General features: G+C 37.1%; 1 protein-coding gene across 2 annotated transcripts in view; it reads left to right on the forward strand.

Moving 5' to 3' along the window:
- LOC150087101 (tRNA (guanine-N(7)-)-methyltransferase) overlaps window positions 1-18,107 on the forward strand; it is a 249,410-nt gene that overhangs the window by 98,928 nt on the left and 132,375 nt on the right. For both annotated transcript variants that reach the window (XM_090372957.1, XM_090372958.1), the window contains exon 4: window positions 16,603-16,716. In XM_090372957.1, the coding sequence (XP_090229083.1) occupies window positions 16,603-16,716 (114 nt within the window). The remainder of the gene's footprint in view (window positions 1-16,602; window positions 16,717-18,107) is intronic.

An 18,107-nucleotide genomic window follows, 5' to 3' on the forward strand; every position in this document is an offset into this window, starting at 1 on the left:
TACATGAGAAGGATACAAATTCATTGGGAAGAACAGTTGCAGAATAGATGTGTTGAAGTTTGCCTTTAGCCAGTGGGTGGTTGATTGCTGGAATAAGCTTAAATGAATTCAAGGAAGAACCAAATAAACTATTGGATGGAATGAACAAGTGAAATGGGAAGTGTCATTATTGTTTTATGGTTGATGCTGTATAACCTTGCTTTCTTGCATCATTTGCCACCTAATATTAATATGTTGGATATTTCGGAGACTGCTGGGAGTCATTGCTGTACAAGTAAACACATGGGTTGTGTTAGGGTTGCTAAGGAGAAGAACAAGTGCATGTATACTTGTGTGTACACCAATGCTAGGAGTTTGGTAAATAAATTTGATGAATTTGAGGTATTGCTCAAAGCATCAAAGGCGGATATTGTTGGGATGTCAGAGACGTGGTGTCACACAAATATAAGGAATGCAGAACTGGAATTTGGGGAGTACAACGTCTACAGAAAGGATAGGCAGGGAGGAGGGGTTATGCTATTAGTTAAGAAACACATAAAATCCAAGGAAGTGAAGCCAGTCGACATCGCTGGACAGTGCAGTGTCGAGTCAGTTTGGTGTGACATTAGGCAATCAAAATTGAGAGTAGGAGTGTGCTATAGGCCTAATGACTCTGATGAGTATAATAAGAAACTGTACAGGGAAATAGAGTGGGCCAGTAAATCAGAGTGTCTTATAATGGGGGATTTTAATTTCCCAGATATTGACTGTAATTTGTGGGTTGGTCACTCACACACTTAGCAAGGCTTTTGTGGATTTATTGGATGATTGTTTTCTACATCAGCATGTTCGGGAGGCAACTAGAGGGAGTAATACTCTTGATTTGATTATCAGTAGTGATTCTTCATGCATTAAGAATCTGCAGATAGAGGAACCACTAGGTGGCAGTGATCACAGTGTGCTGAAGTGGGATTTGCTCAAATAATTAACTACCATCAGGGGTAAAGGGAAGGGTTATTGCTTTCGTAAAGGCGACTACGATGGTCTGAGACAGTATTTAAATTCTATACAGTGGGACCAACTGATGATGTTACCAACAGCAAATTCAAAATGGGAAGCATTCAAAGAACTTATCTTGGAAGCTACTAGGCTTTACATACCAACTAAGAAATATTGTTCAAGGTTTAGGCCTAAATGGATGTCAGATGAACTAATGGGACATATGGCAGCGAAGAAAAATGCATGGGATACATATAAATTAACAAGTAACACAGAAGCCGATGATAGATATAAGTTGATCTGTAACCAAGTTACAAAGGAGGTCAGGCAGGCGAAGGCAGATTACGAGAAATCTATGGCAAGGGATGCAAAGAAAAACAGCAAAGAGTTCTTTACTTATATCAACTGTAGAAGGAAGGGGATGAATCAGATTGGTCCACTTGATATCGATGGTTTAACTGTTGATGATCCTGCTCAGGTAGCTATCAAACTAAATGAATATTTAGCATCGGCATTCACACATGAGGAATTATTCAGTGAGAGGAATGCCAGAGATTCAACTCTGGCAGTAAGCTAGGTAATCTTGTAATAACTGAGAGTAAAGTGGAGGAGAAATTGTTGAAGATAAACACAAGATAGGCACCGGGGGTGGATGGGATCTATCCTGTTATATTAAAGGTGGCAGCAAAGGAAGTAAGCAAACCCTTAGCCTAATTATGAGAGCTTCTTGGGACTCAGTGGAGGTACCCATGGACTGGAGATGTGCAAATGTGACCTCAATTCACAAAGGAGGATCAAAGGGCGACCCAAGTAATGATAAACCTGTTAGTTTAACTTCTGTTCCAGGAAAATTAATGGAGGCACTGGTTAAAGAAGCACTGCAGGATCATCTAGACAAGACTTCAGTTATAGCTCAGACACATCATGGTTTTGTTAAGGGGAAGTCTTGCCTGACAAATTTGATTGGATACTAAGATGCAGTCACGAAAGAACTGGATGCAGGGAATAACTTTGATATTATATACTTGGATCCTAGAAAGGCTTTTGATACTGTTGCACATGGAAGACTGCTGCACAAATTGGAGCAGTGTGGCATTGGAGGAAAATTGCTGCTATGGATAAAGGGGTGGTTGAGGGGGGAAAAGACAGAGAGTGGTAATCAATGGACACTGCTCATTGTGGACTAATATTATTAGTGGAGTCCCTCAGGGTTCAGTGTTGGGTCCATTATTGTTTTCTGTATTTTTAAATAATATTGATGATGGTATATCAAGCTTAATGGCCAAGTTTGCAGACGATACAAAGGGTGGCAGGGTTGTTAAGGACATTACTGATGCTATGCTGCTGCAACAGGATCTGCAAAGGTTGAGCAGATGGGCTGAGAGGTGGCAAATGAAGTTTAACATTGACAAATGAAAAGTACTACATATGGGAAACAGCAACCCCAGAGCAACGTATCAACTCTGGTACTACACTGACAGTGGTAGAGAATGAAAAGGACCTGGGGATAATTGTGCAGGCAGATATGAAGTTCTCTGAGCAGTGCAGAAGGGCTGCAAGAGTGGCTTGTGTTGCCTTATCAATGATAAACAGGAATTTTTCTAGCAGGGATAAGGAGGTGATTATTCCCTTGTATAAGGCAATGGTCAGGCCACACCTTGAGTACTGTATACAGGTCTGGAGGCCTCATTTCAAGAAGGATGTAGAGCTGCTGGAATGAGTAAAGAGCAGGGCAACAAGATTAGTGAATGGAACAAAGGGTTGCTCTTACGAAGAAAGGCTTAAGTTTTGCAAATTACAGTGTCTGGAATTGAAGCACCGGCGAGGTGATATGATAGAGGTGTATAAAGCCTTGAATGGTTTGAGCATACTCAATGCCGATAGTAATCTGCTTCTTGCTCAGAATAATCACCTGAGAGGGCATAAATTCAAATTGAGGAAAGACAGATGTTGGAGAGATGTGCAGAAATTTGCCTTTAGCCAGCAGGTAGTTGGTTGGTGGAACAGACTTCCATCCCTTGTTGTGGAAGTTGATAGCCTAAATAAATTTAAGGCTCAGCTGGACAGGTATTTTGAACGAACAGAGCGGTGAAGTGGAAGTCTTTTTTTTTTTTTTGGCTGATGTTGCATAAGCTTGCATTCTTGCATCAAATGTATCTACTAATGCTAAAATGCTAATGTTCACAAATAATTCTCCTAATGCTTATGATATTCAATTTTGCTGAATCCATAAAATCAGAAAATAAAGAAAACATAATTTTTTCATGTACTTGCTTGCATGCCAAAGTATTAACTTTTTTAACTCAGTCTCTTGTTCAAATTAAAAGCAGCTGTCATGTGCCCTTGAAGGCTGAGCTTCACTCATGTACATGGGAAACTATATTAGATAAATATGCTAATTTGTTTATCCATTCTTTGCAACTGAAACAGCTAGGAAATGCATTTCTTTTTCCATGTAAATGCAGTCGAATTTGGTTATAAAGAGCATCAAGGGACCGGCATAATTTTGTTGTTACAACCGTCTCACTATATCACTATATCAGTGATGAGTTAAATCTACCTCCTATTTTTTTTTTTAATTCTCAATAACTTGGTAAAAATACAGATTCAAAAAACAAGAAATATTAGAGAAAAAAAATATTAGTATATATGTACATATTATTTCTATTAATATGCTTGTATTCTGTTTTTTAATTGATCCAGCCAACTGCAACAACAGTTGGCTGGATCCATACAAAATTGTCGCATCCAAATTGTTTAGCAAATTTTTTCCGCTTGATCCTTCAAGATCGGACCTATTGAAAATCCAGCATTTCTCTTTGTAGTAAACCATTGATGCAACGCTTCATCGGTGTTTGTAACTTCACGCTTTCTAAATTTTTTATCATTATTTTTTTCTGGTTATGTCCTTTTCCCGTGCCGATATGTAAACATACACAATGTCATTACTGCTGAAGAGGACAAAAACGTTTTACACACTTCAACATTTTTTTGCACCAAGTTCTAACTCACGAATAATTTCGAATTTTTTGCAATCGACAGACACCTTCTTTTGTTAGTAGAAATGTTTCCGAAGGAAGGGTTTGTTTCTAACTGATTTTATCTAAAATGACAGTAAAGTGATCTGCATACAAAATTCTTAGAAGTCCTGAAATGCATACAAATTCTTATAGGTCCCGAAATAAATTTATGGTTCAGTGAATACAAGACAATCGACCCCGATTGTCTTGTATTTGACAATTTTCGACCCCGAGCAATTAAGTCTGTTTGCATAGTTGCCAAAATTTGTACGGTATATCAGTGTAGAATGCTCATTATAACAAGAAATATTAGAAATTTTTTTTTATGTAAACCCCAAACATGAGAGGTGTTAGAACTTTTAGTACTTAGTACCCTGCTTGGGTTGGAGGTTGAGAAGATGAAAAAAGATATTTGTTGACATTGGACTTGAACTTCTGTAGACTGTAATTTTCAGGAAATACGTATGAAGGAAGGTTGTTCCAGAAAAGGGCTGTTGAATGAATAAACGAGGAAGATGAAAAGTTGGTTCTGCGAGTTTGAAGTTGGACAGTAAATGGATGTTGGCTGGTGGCAGCACATGTTCGGACTGTTTTGAAAGAGAGAGAGAGAGCAGGAATTATAGAAGCTAATTCAGAAGAACAGTGCCCATGGAAGTATCTGTAGAAGAGGCATGCAGCAGAAACAGTACGTCTATGAGACAGCGAGTGCAGAGACTCTGTTAGAGATGAGTCATTAATTAACCTAATTGCCCTCTTCTGAATGGAATCAAGAAGCCTGAGAGAGGTTTTGGGGGCACCTTCCCACATCTGGGGTGTATCCCAATATTCCCTACCATGGAATATTGGGAACAATATTCCATGGTAGGGCGGATTTGCGATTTATACAGAGTAAGAAGCTGTTTGGAAGAAAAGTAATGGTGAGAGCGAAGGAGAAAACCAAGTTTTTTATATGCAGAAGAAACAATATTTGTAATGTGCTTGTTCCAAGTGAGATTAGAAGTCAGGGTAATCCCCAAAAGAGATATATCATTTTGCCTAGAAATCGGAGTGTCACTAAAGATAAGCATAGCAGCAGAAGAATCCTTTTTGCGAGATATAAGACAAGACTGAGTTTCAGAAGGGTTGAAATCAACTAAGTTGTCTTTGCCGCACTGGGGAATTTTTTTTTTTTTTTTATGAGAACCCCAAACACGAGAGGTATTAGAACCTATAGTACTTAGTACCGTGCTTGGGTTGGAGGTTGAGAAGACGAAAGAAGATATTTGTTGACATTGGACTTGAACTTCTGTAGATTGTAATTTTCAGGAAATACGTATGAAGGAAGGTTGTTCCAGAAAACGGCAGTTGAATGAATAAATGAGGAAGATGAAAAGTTGGACAGTAAATGGATGTTGGCTGGTGGCGGCACGTGTTGGACTGTTTTGAAAGAGAGAGCGGGAATTATAGAAGCCAATTCAGAAGAACAGTGCCCATGGAAGTATCTGTTAGAAGAGGCATTCAGCAGAAACAGTACGTCTATGAGAAAGCGAGTGGAGAGACTCTGTTAGAGATGAATCATTAATTAACCTAACTGCCCTCTTCTGAATGGAATCAAGAAGCCTGAGAGAGGTTTTGGGGGCACCACCCCAGATGTGGGAACAATATTCCATGGCAGGGCGGATTTGCGATTTATACAGAGTGAGCAGCTGTTTGGAAGAAAAGTAACGCCGAGAGCTAAAGAGAAAACCAAGTTTTTTAGATGCAGAGGAAGCAATATTTGTAATGTGCTTGTGCCAAGAGAGAGAGAGATTAGAAGTCAGGGAAATCCCCAAAAGAGATATATCCTTTTGCCTAGAAATTGGAGTGTCACTAAAGATAAGCATAGGAGCAGAAGAATCCTTTTTGCGAGATATAAGACAAGACTGAGTTTTAGAAGGGTTGAAATCAACTAAGTTGTCTTTGCACCACTGGAAAATTACCTGAAGATCGGCATTTAAGGAAGTAGTAGCAGATTTTCGAGAATTGAAGCTGATTGAGCAGGGCAAGGTTTCTCAAAATGGAAGGTTGAATGCAATGTGCTATCATCGGCAAAACTATGGATAAGATTTCCAGTCAATGGAAGAAGGTCATTGATATACAAGAGGAAAAGAGTGGGGGAAAGAACTGAACCTTGGGGGACACCGGCATTAGTGGAGAAGTTAGAAGACAGAGAGCCATCTACCATCACCCTCAGTGAGCGATCAGAGAGAAAACTGGATAACCAATTACTAAAAACAGTTGACAAACCATAAGACCGAAGCTTGTTTAGAAGACCTTTATGCCAAACACGATCGAAAGCCTTTGAGATGTCAAGAGCAACTACTTGTGTTTCACCGAACCTTTCCATTGAAGTAGTCCATAAATGGGTAACATAAGCCAGAATATCACCAGTGGATCGACACTGACGGAATCCATACTGGCGATCGTTAATCAGACGGAAGGTTTCTAGGTAGTTTAAGAGTTGGCGGTTAATTGATTTCTCCATTACTTTAGAAAGAGTAGAAGTAATTGCAATGGGACGATAATTGGATGGGAGGGATTTGTCACCCTTTTTAGGAACTGGCTGGATATTAGCAAATTTCCAAGCAGAAGGAAAAACACCTTTGGAATAAGAAAGTGAAAAAAGGCGGCAAAGAATAGGAGTAAGTTCAGGAGCACAGATTTTGAGAACAAGTGGAGAAATACCATCAGGACCTGGAGCTTTCTTAGCATCAAGATTCATCAAAATCCTTCTGATATCCTTTTGACAGAAGACCACAGGAGGCATTGAATGGACCGAGTTGGGAATGGTGGGAGGTGTTTTACCAAGTTCATTAATACATGAGCTGGAAGAAAAATGGATGCTAGCAGGTCAGCTTTATCCTTGGCTGAAGTGAAAACAGAACCATCTGGTTTGGACAGAGGTGGAAGCAGAGATGGGCAAAGGTTGTGGCCAATAGCTTTGGCAAGAGACCAGAATGCTCGGCTACCATTAGGGCAAGAAGCAAGTTTTCTACTCTTAGCCTGTTCAAACTCTAGTTTGGACTGATTAATAACTGCTTTACAATTGTTGCGAGCTTTGGTGTAGGCAGAAAATGAAACTGAAGAATTAGAAACAAGCCAATTACGATATGCAACATTCTTCTCTTGAACAGCCTTAGCACATTTATTGGAAAACCAAGGTTTAGATAAAGGATGAGATTTTAAAGTGGAGTATGGGATAAAGGATTCCATTCCTGCAAGAATAATTTCACTGACACGATCTGAGCAAACATTGACATCAGGAGCTTTGAAACAGTAATCCGACCAAGGAAAAGAAGTCTCGCAGGTCATCCCATTTTGCATTCTTGTAATGCCAAACAACACGAGGTTGGGAATAGCCATGAGATAAAGGTTCCATTGGAGAAGAGACAATCACCAAGTTGTGATCTGAAGTGCCTAAAGGACCTCTCACTTTGACCGTGTACTTAGAAGGGTTGTTTGTGAGAAAAAGATCAAGCGTATTGGCTGTATGATTCGGATTGTCCGGTATTCTTGTAGGTAAATGAACAATCTGTGCTAGGTCATTAGTAATTGCAAAAGCCTCAGCATCTCGACCTGCTGGGTCGGTATGACTAGAAAACGGAAGCCAGCTGGAGTTGTGAACATTAAAATCACCAAGGAAAATTACCTCACTGTTAGGAAAGTTGGACTGGAGATAGTCAAGTTGCAACGAGAGGAAGTTAAAGAGCTCCAAGTGATTAGTGGAGTTGGGAGAACGGTAGAGACAACAGATGAATTTGACACAATGAGGTAGAGAGATTTTAAGCCAGAGAAGATCAAAGAGAGGAGATTCCAAATTGGCAAGTCTCTGACAGGGAATATCAGAACGGACATATGCACAAGTACCACCTTTGAGGCGAAAGGAATCATACAGCGAATAATTTGGGCATCTGAGATGAGCAGTAGTTGAATCAACCGATAACTGAGATTCTGTCAGAAAAAGTACATGGGGTTTGGCAGACTGCAAGTGAAAATGGACATCGTTGAGATTAGAATTGAGACCACGTATATTTGTGAAATGAATTAGGAAGTGCTTGTAATGCTAAACAACACGAGGTTGGGAATAGCCATGGGATAAAGGTTCCGTTGGAGAAGAGACAATCACCAAGTTGTGATATGAAGTGCCTAAAGGACCTCTCACTTCGACTGTGTACTTGGAATGGTTGTTTGTGAGAAAAAGATCAAGCGTGTTGGCTGTATGATTAGGATTGTCCAGTATTGTTTTGCTCATGATCTTGTTATAACCAAGTTCAACTGCATAATTCAACTTCATTAGCATTAGTAGAGGCATACGATGCAAGAAAGCAAGCTTATGCAGCATCAGCCAAAAAAAAACCACTTCCATTTCACCCCTCTGTTCGTTCGAAATACCTGTCCAGCTGAGAATTAAATATATTTAGGCTATTAACTTCCACAACAAGGGATGGAAGTCTGTTCCACCAACCAACTACCTCTTTGAGTAAATCCCCCTTTTAAATCCCTTTTTGAGTAAATCAAATTGCCTCTTTGAGTAAATGCCATTCAGCACACTGTGATCACTGCCACCTAGTGCAAGTGATCACTGTGTTGAATGGGAAGGATTCTTTGGATGCTTCCCATTTTGAATTTGCTGTTGGTAACATCATCAGTTGGTCCCACTGTATAGAATTTAAGTACTGTCTCAGACCATCGTAGTCGCCTTTACGAAAGCAATAACCCTTCCCTTTACCCCTGTGGTAGTTACCTATTTGAGTAAATCCCACTTCAGCACACTGTGATCACTGCCACCTAGTGGTTCCTCTATCTGCAGATTCTTAATGCATGAAGAATCACTACTGATAATCAGATCAAGAGTATTACTCCTTCTAGTTGCCTCCCGAACGTGCTGATGTAGAAAACAATCATCCAATAAATCCACAAAAGCCTTGCTAGTGTGTGAGTCACCAACCCACAAATTTCAGTCAATATCTGGGAAATTAAAATCCCCCATTATAAGACTCTCTGATTTACTGGCCCACTCTATTTCCCTGTACAGTTTCTTATTATACTCATCAGAGTCATTAGGCCTATAGCACACTCCTACTCTCAATTTTGATCTCCCAATGCTTATGTCACACCAAAGTGGCTCGACACTGCACTGTACAGCGATGTCGACTGGCTTTACTTCCTTGGATTTTATGTGTTTCTTAACTAATAGCATAACCCCTCCTCCCTGCCTATCCTTTCTGTAGACGTTGTACTCCCCAAATTCCAGTTATGCATTCCTTATATCTGTGTGACATCACATCTCTGATATCCCAACAATATCTGCCTTTGATGTTTTGAGCAATACCTCAAATTCATCAAATTTATGTACCAAACTCCTAGCATTGGTGTACATGCAAGTATACATGCACCTGTTCTTTTTCTTAGCTACCCTAACACAACCCACGTGTTTATTGGTACCCCAATGACTCCCAGCAGTCTTTGAAATATCCTGCGTCTTGTTTTCCAGGCTGCCACTCATTGCAATAGAAGCATTGCAAGAATCACTTTTACCTCTGCCAGTGGCTACTGTTAATATATTAGTTCTTGCATTCCCCCAATCTAGCAGTTTTCCGACCCACCTAACACTGCCTCGATAGCATCAGCAAACATTCTTGCACCCTTTCTATTTAAGTGTATCCCATCCCTGTAGAAGCAGTTTCTCCTGTTAACAAGTACAGACCAGGTTGGAAAAAATTCTACCCCTTGAGCCTTGCACAATATTTCCAGGGCCGAATTGATCGACAAGACTCTCATCATATACTCCCTCCTCTCGTGTCTGGGCAGAATTGCAGACACCTTCAAATTCAACCCTAATTCACGGCTTTTTTTCAACAGTGACCTGTACTTGTTAAGTAATTCTGCCGTTCTCCTACTCTTAATATCATTAGTGCCAACGTGTACAACTATATCACCTTTTGTGCCCTTAAAAGATATCTACTGTATAATGTCATCAACCTTTTCCTCTGGGAGACATACCCTGGTCCTGTTCCACCTATCCTTTTTACCAAGCATGTTCCCCCGTTTCCCTGACAATAGAGTCACCAACAGCTACTAGTTCCTGTGGGACCAGCGCATTCTGCCTTGGGAGTTGCCGCTGTGTTGTGTGATGACCAAGTGCAAGCTCTAGCATTGATGTGGGCAGCTGAGAGCTTGATGGATCCCTGAATTTAGATCCTTCGAGTGCATCCACCCTATCCTTCAAGCTCTGAGAGTAAGAATATTTCCATATTCTTACTTTAGTTCAAACAATGCTTTCAAAACTTTTCCTCTCAATAGCTATCGAACTTATGCAAATAGTAAGTGCGCATGATCAGTGCCCATTTCTTCTAATGAGATAGAAAAAAGTTGTGAATTCTTTACATAAAATGTACAATTTTTACTGATTGCATGAGTATGTCTTTTAGCTTTCTTGTTGCTAAATCCTTTGCTCAACAGTATCATTGGAAGAAGGTGTTCTCTTTTTGGCCCCAACTGTTGATCCTAAAACTTCATTACAAACTTCAAACAAGGTTTTATCAATTCTTCACCAATTGAATATGGTGTCTTGCATTTAGCAATGAGAAAGCTTTGCAGGTTTCAAGCATTCATTTAATAGAATATTTCCATAAATTAGACAATGTGGTTTTTGTTAAAAGCATTTCTGCCTCTGGACATACAGTGAAATCAAATTTTAAATATCCATTATTATATCTCTTAACAAAACTAGTTTGTTCTTACTGATTGATGGATTTGTAGTATTTGGCTTGTCTTTACAAAAAAAAAATAAATAAATAAATAAGCAATGTTCCTTTCTTCCATTTGTCACTCATTTTAAACAACATTGGTTATCAGTATTTGATTATCAATTATTTTACCGTTCTGAGTTTTAATGAGAAGTTACAAGTCTGCAGAAAACAAGCTTCTCATTAAAATTTATTATAAGTAAAAACAAAATGAAGTGTTCATAAAAGTAAAGTAAAAAAGTAAATTGCAGCCATTATCAATCCACTGCAGGATGGAAGCCTCCTCAACAATTCATGCTGAGGGAAATGAACCATAATCTACCACGCTGGTCCAATGCGAATTGGCAGATCGACCGTATTCAGCAGTCAGGGGCTTGAACCCCGGTCTACTCAAAGAGCGTGTGCCACTGCACTCCCGCTCCTGACCACTTGGCTACGGAGCTACGGAGGAAGTGTTCATATTATATAGTAATTATTTACAGTAAATTAAATATTGGTAATGTCTTATTTTGTAGGCAGCTTTAATTTAATTAAATGGAATTACACTAATGATGAAAATATCATATTTGAGCAATTTAGCTATTTAAAAAAATGAAAAATGACTTTACAACTTCTGACTTCTTATACATAGGTTGTATGAATTTTTGAAATTACCACACAATTCAGCCAATATTTATTTTACTTAATTTATAGATATTATTAGTTGTTTTAGTTGTTAGTTATCTGATATTAGCTGTTTGAATAGTTAGTTATCTGATATTAGTTGTTTGAATAGATCACCAAAAAACACTACTAATCTGTGCATAAGAAAGAGCACAGTGCAAAAACGTAGAGTTTTTCCTTCAGTAACTAGCAAGCCAAGACTGGCAGAGGAGTGCACAAAATACTTTTTCAGTGATGAAAAGTTATGGGTAATAACCTTGAGAGTAAATGTCACTGGAAAAAACCCTTTTTAATTAGCTTAAATTAATTAGTTAAGTTGTTTAAAAGTCTGGCTTTTGTAAAATAGATAAGTACAAATAAAATGTTTGTAAAACAATGTATTCAGCAAAACCACTTGAATACCACATGTAAGCAAAAATTCATCAAAGGAGGGGAAAGGTTGGGGGCTTGTGAATTCTACAGTCAAATGTAACAAGAAAGGGAAAAGGGCGAAAGATCATAGGGCCTTTTTTCATCCTCCTTTAAAGTACAGGACTTCAGAGGTATACAGCTTCTCTTAAACTTTCTACAGGGTTTTGCTAATCAGACTGGCAAGTGATAGGCCATGGGCTGGTGCCAGTTCACAGACTGGTTGTTAACACGTTGAATGCCGACTACGAGTTAATTTGTACTTGGCGATCTGGCCCAGGATGCCGACTACGAGTTAACTCGAACTGCTTTGACTTGCCTTTCAGACGCAGCTACGAGTATATTCATAGCAAATATATGCAACTGATGGATAGTTGGCTTCTGAGATAAGAATGAAAAAATGAACCACAGCATCAGCATACAGAATTTAGTCACAAAAAGAAATTTTCTTCACACAAAGAGCTAGCTTCTCTTAGCGCACTGGACAATAATAGCATGTTCCGTGGCATTTTTTATTTCTCGTACATACTCAGCACAGCTTAGTCGGCCGTGGTTTAGAATTTTTTCTCCAATCAAAGATTCAATGTAACTTTTCCGTCAAGTTACGGGTTCCACCAAAAACGTCCGAAATTCAGAGAAATTGGTAACTTGACGGAAAAGCATGTATGTGTTATGCATATATATTTCTATAATATGTAATGCAGTTTTTTTGGACATCTCATGGTTTTTCTTAGCGCTAAATAATACGAGAGCATTTGATCTGATCGATCTGTGAACCAGGACCGTATGACTCGTCAAAAAACTTCAAAATCCGAGTCACTCATATTAACATAGAGCTCAAGCTCTTCTTTGATCACTGGTCTCTTCTTATCCGTGTTTTAGGTTCTTTTTAGTACGTAACGAAGTAGTAAATACAACGTACATGGCAAAGTCTGTGTCACTGCAGCAGGATTAAGCACAGCACTGATTCATATACAGAGAATTCTGCAAGTTACAACACATCTGATTTAATCGAGTTAACTCATAGTTGGCTGCCATGAAAAATTTTCTATTACATACGCCAACTACAAGATAATTCACGATGCTTTTTTTACAACATTAAGCTTTTTTTATAAGTTTTGGTGATAAATATATATTATAATTTGGATTTTGAATAATTTAACCTGCCTAACTCAAATTGGTGTCGGAGACTAGTTCACCCAAATAAGCCTTGGCAGTCAATGTGTTAAAAGACACTGATCTAGATGGCTCTGCATTACTTCTTTAACAAGTGACTCCATAATTTTCCCTGGAAAAGAGGTCAAGGTAACAGGTCTGTAATTGTTATGTTAAAATTTGATCCCTTCTTTGTGAATTTGGGATATATTTGCATATTTCTAGTCCCTGTAAACCTCTGCTGAATCAAAAATGCTCTCATTATTGTGGCTAAAAGATTGCTGATATTTTATTTTTTGCCACTTTCAGTATAATTTGTTAAATGCCTGTCTGCCCCAAGTGCCTTTTTTGATGCTAATAAATGGAAAATATCCAAATATATTCCAAAGACTATAAAAATAAAGATATAAGGCACAAATTTACACTTTATTACCGAATAATATTACCAATTAAATGATACATGAAAATCAGAATAATATTATCCACAGGTTAGCAAAATAAAAATGAATTTATACTTACATACATAGCTTAATTAATATACATAATTAAACATAGCACTTTGTAATATGATTATAATTTAAAAGTCACTTATTTTTTAGATTGCTTTAAATTATCACTACAAAGTTTTTTTATAGATTTTATAATAGTCTATATTCACGATCACTTGCACCAGTTTCTTTTAACGCTCTCCCTAGGATGGCTATAGCTTCATGAGTTTGACATTTTGTAATTGGAATTTGTTCGGGTTCATCTTCATTTTCCTCCTCCTACTTGGTGAAATTATGAGTAACAGACTGGGCAATTCTTCATCTGTTAAGGCTGTAGTAACTCCAGATCACCAGCTATGTCCATCCAATCATTAAACTCTTGTTTGCTTATGTCTTCAGGCTTTTCAGTATCGTGATTTAGTTGATCATCATGAATAATTAATCCACATTTTTTGAAACAATTGCTAATGTAGGTTTTGGAAACTTCATTCCAGGAACTCATTGTCATATGAAGTGCATCTAGAACAGTCATCTGCTTTGTGATATCAGATGATGATGTTTCCAAACCTTCATCTATAGACTGGATGATTCTTCACCTCATATCTGATCTATAAAAGGTCTTAAAGGTTTTTGTTATTCCCTGGTCGAAAGGTTGAATCAGTGATGTGGTATTCGAAGGTAGAAAAACTAATTCAATGTTTTTGAAAGTCAGCTTTGGATGAACTAAGCAGTTGGCCAAAGCCAATGCCATTTTTCTGTTTTTGTTATCCAATTACAAATCCCATTTACAAAGAAAATATTCAAATAAAGAAGCTGTCATCCAAGCATTGGCATTGTTGGCGTATTCAACAGGCAGCTGTTTTACTCCTTTAAAACATCTAGGCGATTTCCTCTTGCCTATAATTAATGGCTACATCTTGATTGTTCCCATCATGTTGCATGTTAAAAGAACTGTAATCATGTCTTTGATCCTATTTCTGCAGACGTAGAGGAATTTTTAAAAATCATGCAATGGTCTGGGATAGCCCAGTAGTACAACCCTGTTTCATGTGTATTAAAAATGTCTTCAGGATTATGAGTGCTTAACACAGTTTTCCAAGAGGTTTTCAACCAGTTGTCACTTGCAGAACTATTGGAATCCTGTTTTTCTCTGTGAAGTTTTTTGTAAACAATATTATGCCTCTCCTTCCATCTTGTCAGCCATCTGTCCATCGCCTTAAACTCTGTAGTTTTTCAGCAAAATCATTAGCTTTTTAAAGAAGAATGCTACGATTCATTGGTGCATTAAATGAGCGGGCCTGTTTGAACCAAACAAGCATTCATCTACTATCAGTAGAGCTTCACCTACTATTTTGCATTTACCTTCATGCTTCCCTTTTCTGGTTTCTCTAATTACATTAGTGTTTAATGTGTGATCTGATTTTAATAATTTTGAAAAAGATGACTGAGGCGCTCCTAATTTTACTGCCTCTTCCCTTTGAGACTTACTGCCTAAGTTTAATTTATCTTATGTTTCTATAATTCATAACTTTTCTTTTACACTCAAATTCATGCTCTTTTCACTGACATCTTTTTTTTTGGTAGTAAAATTTAAAATAGTAAAAAAATAAGCTTCAATTAATAACAAAGCACACACAAATTGGAACTAACACGACACGCGCAAGTGAGATGAAGTTTAGTTATAGAAATGAAGAGCAGATTTCAGTGAAGGGAAACACATTTCACCATAATAAAGTGAAAACAGAATTTCAGCTATTGGTCTTATTGCAAATGCAATAAGATTGAGTTTATTGCACTAACAGAAAAGTCCATAAACTGGAAATTGCAAATTGTTTTTATTGTTTTTTGAATGTAACCTCCAGATATGTGCTTCAGAAAAATATCACAAATTGATTCTTATAACCAAAGATGTGATTCTAATTAACAATGAAAATGTAGTGCATTTTATTGTTTTGAATCGGTTCTTTGAAATTTGATTCTGTAAAGCAGCTGATTCTAATAACCAGTGATCACTATAACTGCCGGCACTTACTGTATATATAGAGAGTAAAAATTATACAGTTGTAATTAAATTGAATGGCTAAGTTGAATGGCCTTGTAAAACTATATGGTTTTATTAAGTATCGTATAAAGTTATAATCTTAGTAATTAATTTATGGAGATAACTATATTTACTTTTCACTTCTAATTAATTATTTTCACAATTAATTTATAAGGAGATAACTATGTTTACTTTTTACTTCTGCTAATCACAGAAAAAGAAGAAAAAAACAATTTAAGAAAAAAAATTAAACATGCCTGAAATATGATGCATTGTGTACTTTCTTTACTGAAGTTTTCAAGCCTGAATACAACATCCCAAATGTGTTCTCACAAAAATTTGGTAAGAGAAATAACATCTTTCTTCTTGCTAGCAAAGGTCTTGTAGATCTTGATAATATGCTCCGAGTTTTCTTGACCACCTGACTACAGTAAGGAGAAACTTTATATCTGCTTTTATCCACTTAAAACTTTCTCATTGTAGGTGCCTCCATAGCCAGGTGGGCAGAAGCAGCAGTGCGTAGCACACACTTCTTGATTAGACCGGGGTTCGATCCCGTGACCACCAAATATGGAGGTTGCGGAAAAGTTAGGGAATGACCACCGCATATCTCCGGAACAATATGGCCTTAGTTGCTAATGCTCCTAAAAACCAAATAACAACAACTCTCAACTTTCTAATTGCGAATCATCTTAATTCATTGTCCCTCACATTTGTATTCACCCTCAGTAGATGAAGCGGTTGTTTTTCCCTACTGCTGCCAGGGACATAGTAGTCTCCACATCTTGCGTTGTTACTCTGTCTAGTAGGAATTAATTACATCATATTGAATCTTTTGATTTTCCATAGGTTTATCACCTGTGTGGTGCACATAACTGTCACAATTGAGTTCTAACAATTGTGTAATTCATCATTGTTATTATCAAGTCTTTAAACATTCAAAGTGTGGACTCTCACTTTCATTTGACTGGCCTATCTAGTTTATGGTTAGCATGCAAATTTTCTTAAAGCAAAATGCATTAAATAATGTTATGTGTTGATTATTCTTAAATTCTCATGATTATTACTGTGACTTATTTCAGCTGAGCAAGATGTTTTTTCTCTTTCCTGACCCTCATTTCAAAAAGCAAAAACACAAGTGGAGAATTATCAGTTCGCAGCTATTGGCAGAATATGCTTATGTTCTTTGTGAAAGTGTAAGTGTTTAAGTGTTTTTTTTTTTTTTTTTTTTGTTACATTACAAGCTGTGTTACCTGACAGTGTTTCTTATAAAATATCAATTTAATATTTTGAAATTTTATTTTCGATATATCATAAAATCATAAGCTATGGTTCTATGAATGTACTACTTCTGTAATAATCTCTCTACATTATAATTTTTTAGTGTGCATTAATTAATGCCAGCTAATGGCTGTTTCAGGAACTAATAATAGCTCAGGTAGTTTTTTTTTATTATAATGAATTGTAGCTAATACTTGCCATACTGAGATAGTCCTTAGTGTTATTTCAACCATGTTAACAACCAACCTTCACTGCCATTTCACATTTGTACTTAGTTTTTGTTAAATACAAAAATTGGTAAAAAAAATAAAATATCTAAAAAAACTACATTAAAAATATAAAATGTTCAAAATACATTTGTTGTAAATAGTTTCATTTCTGAAAGCTGATTAGTTTCCACTTTATGAGGTGGCCACTTTATGAGGTTCATAAAGTGGTCACCTCATAAAGTACTACTATATATGAGTATATGAGGTTCATAAAGTGGTCACTGAAGAGAAGGAATAATCATGGTGATGGATTGGAATGCTAGAGGAATTCTGAGGCATTTTCCTGGAGGGAGGGAGGGAGGGAGGGAGGGAGAGAGAGAGAGAGAAGAGTAGCTGTGTGTGCTAGTTTGTGTTTGCATGTGTGGGTAACTACTGAACATCAGTCTGACTTCAGTGTTAGGGGAAATACTGGAAGTAGCAATCAGAATTGCAGTACTGGATCATTTAGATAGAAATGGAATTGTGAAGAACTGAAAAGAATGTTGAACCAACCTGATTAGCTATTTTGGCAGTCACTCATAAGCTGGATCTAGGAAATAATTTTGCCATTGTTTACTTGGATTTCAGCAAAGTATTATTTCAAATCCTACATGAAACATTACTCTATAAACTTCAATGTGCTGGAATTATCTCTGAGCGGGCGAAGATTTTATGGCTCCAGCCATAAAATCTCCAGCTAACATGCAGTTTTTCTTAAATTTTTGCTGTTTTATTGACTTATTGGCATATTAATTTATTTTCTAGAAGTAGCTTTATATTCCTAGTTACACTACTTAGTTATTTTTAATTTAGATAGAGATTTTGTAAGTTAGTACTTAGTACTGGAAGAGCATTGTACCATTCAATACTTGCCGCCATTGCTGTAGTATATTAGATCGATATGGAATAGCGTAATGTATATCTCAAACTTGATAGCATAAGGTATAACTAAAACTAGATAGCATAATACGTAGCATTGTATTAGGAATCTGTTAATATAGTATTGTCATTTAATCAGTTAAATTTATAAATCTTATTAATTGTTATTTTTAATTACA

Source organism: Mastigoproctus giganteus, chromosome 4 (genome assembly GCF_048544385.1).
Source record: "Mastigoproctus giganteus isolate SK-2022 chromosome 4, ASM4854438v1, whole genome shotgun sequence".
In the NCBI taxonomy this organism is placed as follows: Eukaryota; Metazoa; Arthropoda; class Arachnida; order Uropygi; family Thelyphonidae; genus Mastigoproctus; species Mastigoproctus giganteus.